The sequence below is a fragment of the Sander lucioperca genome, chromosome 22 (genome assembly GCF_008315115.2).
Source record: "Sander lucioperca isolate FBNREF2018 chromosome 22, SLUC_FBN_1.2, whole genome shotgun sequence".
Classification (NCBI taxonomy): domain Eukaryota; kingdom Metazoa; phylum Chordata; class Actinopteri; order Perciformes; family Percidae; genus Sander; species Sander lucioperca.
This window is the reverse complement of record NC_050194.1, coordinates 18,044,899-18,053,052: the sequence shown is the minus strand read 5'-3', so window position 1 is coordinate 18,053,052 and position 8,154 is coordinate 18,044,899. Positions and strand designations below refer to the sequence as shown.

Below are 8,154 nucleotides of genomic sequence, written 5' to 3'. Positions count from 1 at the left end.
TTATGATGCAATCAAGTATTATATATATTTTAAAAAAGCATACACATTGGGAACCTCAAACAAACATCTTTGTTAATTAGTTTGGACACATGGCACATTTGGCTCCTCTCGCTGGTGTTTTAAAGGGTTTTAACAAAGTCATTAGTCACATGTAGCGAGTTCCACTGGCCTAAGCTTCCCCGGGGCTGCTCTGGCTGCTTTCCTTGGCAGCTCGCTGTCCAACACAAGCCTCAGCTGCACTTGTGATGCACTTTCTTTGGCCTTTGCATTCCACTTTCCCTGTGAAGCCCAGTGACCTGTCAATCACTATGCAAAACAAGGCTTTTAGTCAGCATTGTTTGATTTTACATTTTTGAGCTGCAGGCCTACTTTACATTTTTTAGTTCAGCTTAACAAAAGTATGTCATGTTACAGGAGATATTTGCCATTAAGCACTTTCTAAAATTGTAAGAATGCCTCCTGGTATGAATCACTTGCAGCTTAATCGGATCAAAACCAAAATGCTGCTCTCACATTTACAGAGATACAGCCCCCGGAAAAAACAGCTGATCTGATAAAAAAAAAAGGCCAAGTGGAAAACTGAATATGACGTACGTTTTGATCTATCTGCGTATCTGATGGCAGCCAAGAGCCCGAAACGTAATACTTTGGCACTGAGAGAGTCTTGCACCTTTTAAAAACAAATAAGATCCGCTTATAAGAAGATGTCATGTGAGTGCACGTTTGCCTGCTGTTTCAGCGTGGTGTGTTAACTGTATTGACTTAGTCACTTAGAGGTGCAGACTTGTGCACTTCCTATTTTCACAGGTATAAAAATAGTGTCTGACGTTCAATAACACACTCATGCATCTTACTCGTTGGCAGCCAATGACAAATCTGCTCTGTTAACTAAAATAGACACAGAATCCATAAAATGCCCAGGGTTTATAACGCACTTTGAAAGTGCAGACACAAGAATTAATGTTACAGAATCTTAAGGATTTAAGGCAGAAAAAAACATATGTGGAAGAACTATGCAGAATTAAAAATACTTCAAGTAGACATCCTGCATTCAAAACATTACTTACTGTAATTAATAAATGGGACGTATAATCAGCTAAATGTAATCATGTATTAATAGTACAAGTACACATTAAGCAGCTTTTAGAGCGTTAAATAACTGGAATATTATAACTGATTCATGAACACGTAAGCAACATTTTAATGTTGTAGTTAGTCAAGGTGGGGCTCCTTTTAACAACTTTTATATTGTTAGGTGCTTTAATCTAGAATAATGAGTGATTTTATGATCTGATTATTCCACAGATAATCTGAATCTGCAAAGTAAATGTCGCAGTAGTCAGATAAATGTAGTGGAATGAAAAGTACAATTTCCTACTGTAGTTGAGTAGTTTATTTTTAAAGTAGCAGTGCATATATTATGTACAGTTGCTAAATATATTGAGAAAAAAGTACACAGCAGAACAAGACTAAGAGTCATACTTGCAGCTTTTTGAGGCTGTACTTTGGCACAGTGGGGCTTTGAGCTAAATGCTAACTTTAGCAGGCTAACACAGATGTTTTGCAGGTATAATGTTTACCGCGTTCACGTCACGCTTAGTTCAGTGTGTGTAAACTGTGGGTCTGATATGTGGCGGTTAATGAGAAGAAACAGTAAGATGGAGATGGATAACTTTCTTAAGCAGCTTAAGCGGATTTTAAATTGTTGTTAATGATTGTTGAAACATTTCACCGAAATCTACACATTTTGATCTCATGTTAGTGCTAGAGAGGGATCACTAAAGTCTGTAGGATGTATCCTCTGGGGATCCCAAATGTACAAAATGTTGTTCCATTCCATCTAGTAGACAAGATAATTCACAGGATAAGTGAAAACTTTTTACCATGAAATTTCAAGGCAATCCATCTGACAGTTGTTGAGATAACTCCTCTATTTAAGAAATGAACTGAAATGACGATGCTTTGGCAACATTGTTATTGAAACTTATTAAAGCCTCTTTGAATTGAAACATTCTATAATGCACAACAAAGTGCCTGAGAGAGTTCTTAAGGTATTGTGGGTGAAAGTGGTTAAGCTATAACTATACCCATAGCCATTATTCAATGTCTACTTAACTTGTTCTCTCTTTCTCTTTCTCTCTCACAAACACCATGTCAAGGCTACATTATGCAATAAAAACCTTGGTCCCTAACCAAATATTAGTCATCAATCTGAAAATGACCACCAGAGAGCAACATTTATCCCCAGTAATGCCAGATCTCCACATGCTGAAGCTTTCCCCAATCTCATCCATTATTGCCCTCTTTATCCCTCCCATCTGCAGTGTTTTTTTTCGATACACAGTATATACTGTATGAGTCATACGTGTCCTTAACATGAACATGATCTGAGATTGAAACACCCCCTGGCAGCTGTGTGCTCCAAATGTACATGCTTTAATGCATCACCTGCATATTTACAGATGTTAGCATCAGTTGCAAGTGTCCTGGTTTGAAGGTTTAATTTTAGAGGAGCAGCCAGATGGTGGACAAGAGGATTACTACGCTAAGCCTTTGTCATCTGCTGCTACACACTGACTGTTTATAGGAAAATACAAGGTGGACCCCCATAGTCTGGTCAGAGCTGCTATGAGTGTGGATGTGTATGTATGTTTTGGCTTATGTAGTAGCAGAGCGGTGAGGGGTTGAGGACAAAATTGTACACTAACATTTGCTTGCAGATTTAATACACCCCTCATTCGAGTGTTGGTGGTATTGCAAGTTGATGAACTTATTTGTAATGTTATTGCAAGGTCTAGCCAATACATTTCTTATAAAAGGCACCTAAAACATAATTGTTAGCGTTAGAATCTTTTCAACAACTTGAGTGGATGATACTATTGTTGGAATAGGCCATTCTTTTCAACATGATTATACTACAAATGCCAGCATGCAAGTAGATGTGTTCAACCAGGATCAAAGCAAATCTATGAATATTTGGTAGTATTTTATTGTAAATGTCGATTATGTGGTTTTCCAAGAAAATAATTCATTGACTATAAAAAGGAAGGGTTCAATAATTGATTGAAGAAGATATTTTAAGAACCAAAACTTCTCTGTAAAACGTCTAACTTATTAGACACAGGGTCATAATATAATTGATTAGGTATATGAATTATATTATTACAGAGCCCAACTATGCAAATATGCATTTCTCCTAAAGCTGACAGCAGATATGGATCCCGTCATTTAAAAGAATTTTTTTTTACATTATATATTTCAATCACAGATGTTCTTGGTGACTTGCCAAAGTAGCAAAGGAGTTACTAAAAACATATTAACAATGGCTCTATTCAAGTGTACCAGCAAGTAGTGAGTGAGCCAGCTTGCATAATACCAGGACCCTGACACCAAAGCAGCTAAATAGAATTCAGCCATAATTAATTTTAGTATTTAATAATAGGGCTTTTCCTACCGTGACATACCTACTGTGTTTTGTGAAAAAGGCCTATAACAGGAGTCATCTCAGCTCAACCTCTGCTGGATTTTATGATCACTTTTCAACATAGGTAACGAAACCATCTGACAAAAAACATCACTTTTGACTTGTTTATTGAGTGATTCCATTGTTGAAATTACTGTTTATTTTCTCAGAAATATATGAACTAGTGCCAACCACTTTAACCCATCACATAAGTGCAATATCAGTGTATACTGTGGTCATTTATTGTACTGAGTCTGAACCAGTCTGTGATTGACATGTGTGGCATTTCTTTTGCACATACCAGATATTCTTGAACTTTCATCCTTATAGAAACAGAAACACATCACCATCAAGTTGAAATAAATACAAAACATGAAGAATACAAACAACATCTGAGGCAGGCAAAACGATGCTGAAAGACTCATCTGTAACCCCCAGGGTTAACCAGATACTTCCACAACCAAGGTAAGAGCTCTCAGGGTGTTATCAATATACAACGATTGGTCTTTTTGACAGTGCAATCCTCTTCTTTACACTTTTGCAAAGTATTCATGTATATTTACCAGTTAATCACTAAGAGAACACTTGGCGTATGCTGCTAGTAATAAAATATGTTTTTGTTTAGCTCTGTGGAAGGTAAAACTGAAGCTCAAGTCAGAATGCTGCTGTTTACTTTCTTTTGCCGCCGCCGCCGTTAGCCAGAATCATCACCAGTCTCATGAAGATGTTCAGTGTGTCCATGTAAATCCCCATACACCTGTACGATAAAGAAGAATGAGATCCCTACCTTGGTGCAAGTACATTACTAGCATTCTGCTGAAAACAGCATTTAAAGTGTAATAGTGCGAGTGAATATTTTCTGGTGTGACTTACGCGTTAATGGGGTCATATTTCTGTACACCATAGAGTGGGTGTGTCTCTGCCCTCTTGATGACCTTCTGTGTGTCATAGAGGAGGAACATGCTGAACAGGACCAGGCCTCCGTAGATGGCCACAGAGTACAGGCCTGCTCCGAACGCTGAGGTGGGTGGCAGGAACATTGATCCTGAAAAAGACAAGAAGATTCGCTGCGAGACTGACAAGCACAGATTCAGTGATAGCACACAGACCTAAATAATTAATTATAATAATTATAATATGTATGTATGTAGCTGAGCTATGTATGTATGAGCTACCTTCCTAAAGGGTTTATAAAAATGAATGAGATGTTAAGCTGCTTGGCACAGAACTTGATTTCAGCAAATAAACTATTAATAAACATACATGTATGTGACAAATTGTTCTATTTTATCTGACAGCATCATAATTGGTAGATATGTGTGCTATTTATTTTATAGATTATGCAAATTAATTCCTGCAGAACAAAGATACTTTTCTTTTGTGTGACATCAACCAAAATAATTTGCAAAATAGATTAGTTGTGTCAGTGAATTTTCTCATAAAAACACCTTATACCTGGCTATCGTCTAAGCATTAAATGGCATTATGTACACGTGATGTCATTTAACTTATTGACATTTTGCTAAGATGCTCACACTTCTGTACTCTAACTTTATTTTTAACGCAATGCTATTTTCAGTCTGAAAACCCCAAAACTTGCATTCAGTACTGCCTGTAGTGCACCTGAGACCAAGTTTAAGAGGTGAAACTGCATTATACTAACCAATTGAGGAAGCGAAGACCACTCCAAAGCCAACAGCCAATGGCCCGCCCATATTGAGGAACTTCTCACTAGGGGCACACATTGCCACAGTGGACAGACCTCCCACGATTCCTGCGGTGTACCAGGCGGCCCTCATCACCAGAGGCCCTCCCAGGAGAGTAAGGGGAGCGATGACAGCCCCCATCACACCTAATCAGTAAATTAAGTAAAAAGACAACTGAATACCAAATTCACAACAAACAACAACACAGATCTGTGCCAAACGTCTAGATGTTATTCTCTGCCTTTACATGACTGCCCTCTCGTGTCAAACTGAGGCAGCTACATAAGAGAAATAACGGCTGAGTGAGACAACATAATAGCATAATCATTTTCCACAAGACATTGTCTTACAAACCTCCATGGAACATCCAAGCCAGGTGTTTGGGTATCGGGCTCTGCTCATATGAAATGGACCTGACCAGCATGCCGGCACCAATCATAGCCGCAAAAGTTGCTCCGATAGCCTGGGTTAGAACAATCATCAGGCATTCATATTAATAACTGGTAAATACACCTAAACATGTTCTATGAGTCAGTTTTGAAAAGTACAGATATTACCAAACCAGCTCTTTTGCGTATTAGCCTTAAATTTAATTTGAAAATAAATGTTGCAATGCAGTGAGGACCTGTGTTGGGTCTACTTGAGTTATAAAGCTTACCAGCCAAGATCCTCTCATCATCAGACCCATAAGTGCCGGGGTCCTGCTCACTGCTACAGCTGACAAAGCCGTCAATCCAATACTGCCTGCAAAGTACATGTAGGTGGAGTGGATCCTGTCCTTCACATACTGAGGCCAGATCCTGCACAGAGAGAGAAGAGCCAGGTGAATATAGAGGTCTTAGAAGGTAACAAATATTTTCTACTGGCCTATGCTTCAAAACAAAATTAAAGAGCTGCTTGTACACAAAGCTGCTACTCACACTGCTTTCTCAATGGCACCGATTTCATTGGACATGCCGAGTCCATAGTAGCACAAAGCTCCAAGGCCAACTGCTGCACCTCCAGCCAGAACCAGTCTTCCCATGCTGTCAACTGTGGACACAACAATTAATATTTTACATATTTTCCATTGCATGCATTAAAAATTACAACAACAAAAAAACACAGTGACTGTCACAGATAAAGGATTTGTGATTCAATAGGAGATTTTGGCATTATGGCAATTTAGATAGCCATCAAAGAAGGATCTAAACTATGCAAACTCATTATAAGTTAGCTTGTTCAAGAGAGTGGATAGCATAACATAGTTCAGTTCAGTTATGTAACAGTGCACTCTATGTAACAGCATGTAATAGTATCTTTAACTAGTATATGTAATAGTGATTACTTCTAATGGCGGTATCTGTTGCTGGTTCAAAAGCTGCTTCTTTGAGCTGGTCTTTGGTTGTCTTCCCACGGCGGAAACCAAATCTGGCCTTGGAGGAATAACCCTGGTGAAAGAAAAATAAATGTTACACAAAACTGCAATTGTTGATTTTGTGGCTGGGATTTCACACCCACCCTTGTTAATAAAAACTGAAAACGATCATGCTGTGGTGTGGATACACCATTTCAGTGAACTTCATTTCAACTATCATTTCACAGTGTAGGTGTTTTGTTTGCAGTCGTGATGACAGAAACTACAGAGAAAGATGTTTAAATTCAATTAACAGGGGCACTGATGGTACAAGACAGCTGCTTCAGGGTTCAAATTTGTGACCCACCTATTACAGGACTATTTTTTAAGCTTTGCGTCAGACCTCTGAATTGTTGCCAACAACTCAAAATAATGACACTGTCATACATTCTGAATATTAGACTGCAGCTTCCTACCCTGCAGGTCACTCTAAGGCCAATCACTTTGCTCCATCCATGGCCCTGGTAGAGGCAATTGGTAAAATCTGAGACATTAGACTTGCTTCATAACAAACATTTAGTCTGTTTCTATCCAATGTAGACATTGTTTGCTATCTTTATCCATCCGTCAACAAAAAGGTACATATACTGAAAATATGCATGACAGATTGAAAATAGAATTGGATGTTTTAAAAAACATTCTAGTGATTTGAGGCGTGACGTATCATGTGCAATATTTCCTTTGCATTCAGGGCCCACTACCTAATTTTATTTGACCGTGTGTGTATTTCAATATCTGTTGACTCAAGACAAGGGTCTAATCTTAGTAAGAGTGGTACAAAGTAATAGTAACGTTAGTTGTGGTACTGGTGCGGTCATAATGGAAAGTTAAAGCAGCAATTAGAAAGCTTAAAGAAGTGTTAGAGAGCCATGAATAGCAGCCTGTTGGTGTTGACAGTACCTGCTGGGGCCTGAGCAGGGGTGGACAGGCCTTCAGGGTGGGTGTTCTCAGGGCTGGGGAGCCCTGTGACAGCACAGGACGGAGCCCGGAGAGAGGAAGACTCCTCAGGCACGTCAACCTCGCCACCAGCATGGTTACAATATATTATCCTGTATCAGTCTGAAAGATAAACAGAGCGTCTGGTAACTTACAGTAAGCGACAGTCATGTTACATAATGTTTAAACACATTTTAACACATAGGCCTACAGTATATTTGAGTAAAGTCACAAACCAGTTAGGCAACACTGTTAAAAGTACTGTAGCAATACCATTGGCCATTTACTGAAGAAAAAAAATACAGTTTGATATCATAACATTTCACGTTAGTAATCTAACGTTAGCTCACATGACATTATGCTAGCTGCGGAACGTTAAAGACTAATTTCGCTAGTCTTTGGCAACTTCTGGTATTACGATGTTCAGCCAGACCACATCCATTAACTATAAGCACTAACAATGAATTGTCTGATGTCCTATTTCGAGAAATTCAGATGTAAATTAAAGTTACTTACCAAAGAGAGCAATGTTCGACGTTCACCTTTCTGGAAACTGTAGTGCGCAACTTACTGACGCAATTGTTTTGCAACCTTCGTGAAAATTCTCTATTCGTGCGTCATCATTATGCGACAGGTTTGATGGGAATTGTAGT

At 38.7% G+C, this 8,154-nt stretch overlaps 1 protein-coding gene across 1 annotated transcript; it reads right to left on the bottom strand.

Moving 5' to 3' along the window:
- Positions 1 to 3,574: 3,574 nt before the first annotated feature.
- On the bottom strand, positions 3,575 to 8,154 carry ghitm (growth hormone inducible transmembrane protein). Its single transcript, XM_031315656.2, has 9 exons — positions 8,020 to 8,154; positions 7,466 to 7,625; positions 6,497 to 6,599; positions 6,090 to 6,201; positions 5,828 to 5,969; positions 5,524 to 5,632; positions 5,127 to 5,315; positions 4,337 to 4,508; positions 3,575 to 4,220 (listed from the first exon to the last, which is right to left on the bottom strand). The coding sequence occupies exons 2-9, from the start codon at positions 7,595 to 7,597 to the stop codon at positions 4,133 to 4,135; spliced, it is 1,047 nt and encodes a 348-aa protein (XP_031171516.1). The 5' UTR covers positions 7,598 to 7,625; positions 8,020 to 8,154; the 3' UTR covers positions 3,575 to 4,132.

Excerpts from the sequence above, each read along its gene's own strand:
- ghitm (XM_031315656.2), bottom strand. The coding sequence starts at position 7,597 with ATGCTGGTGGCGAGGTTGACGTGCCTGAGGAGTCTTCCTCTCTCCGGG. Across the intron at positions 5,316-5,523 it reads GGCTTGGATGTTCCATGGAG|GTGTGATGGGGGCTGTCATC; the intron begins GTTTGTAAGACA and ends TTTACTGATTAG. Across the intron at positions 4,221-4,336 it reads AAATATGACCCCATTAACGC|GTGTATGGGGATTTACATGG; the intron begins GTAAGTCACACC and ends TTTATCGTACAG.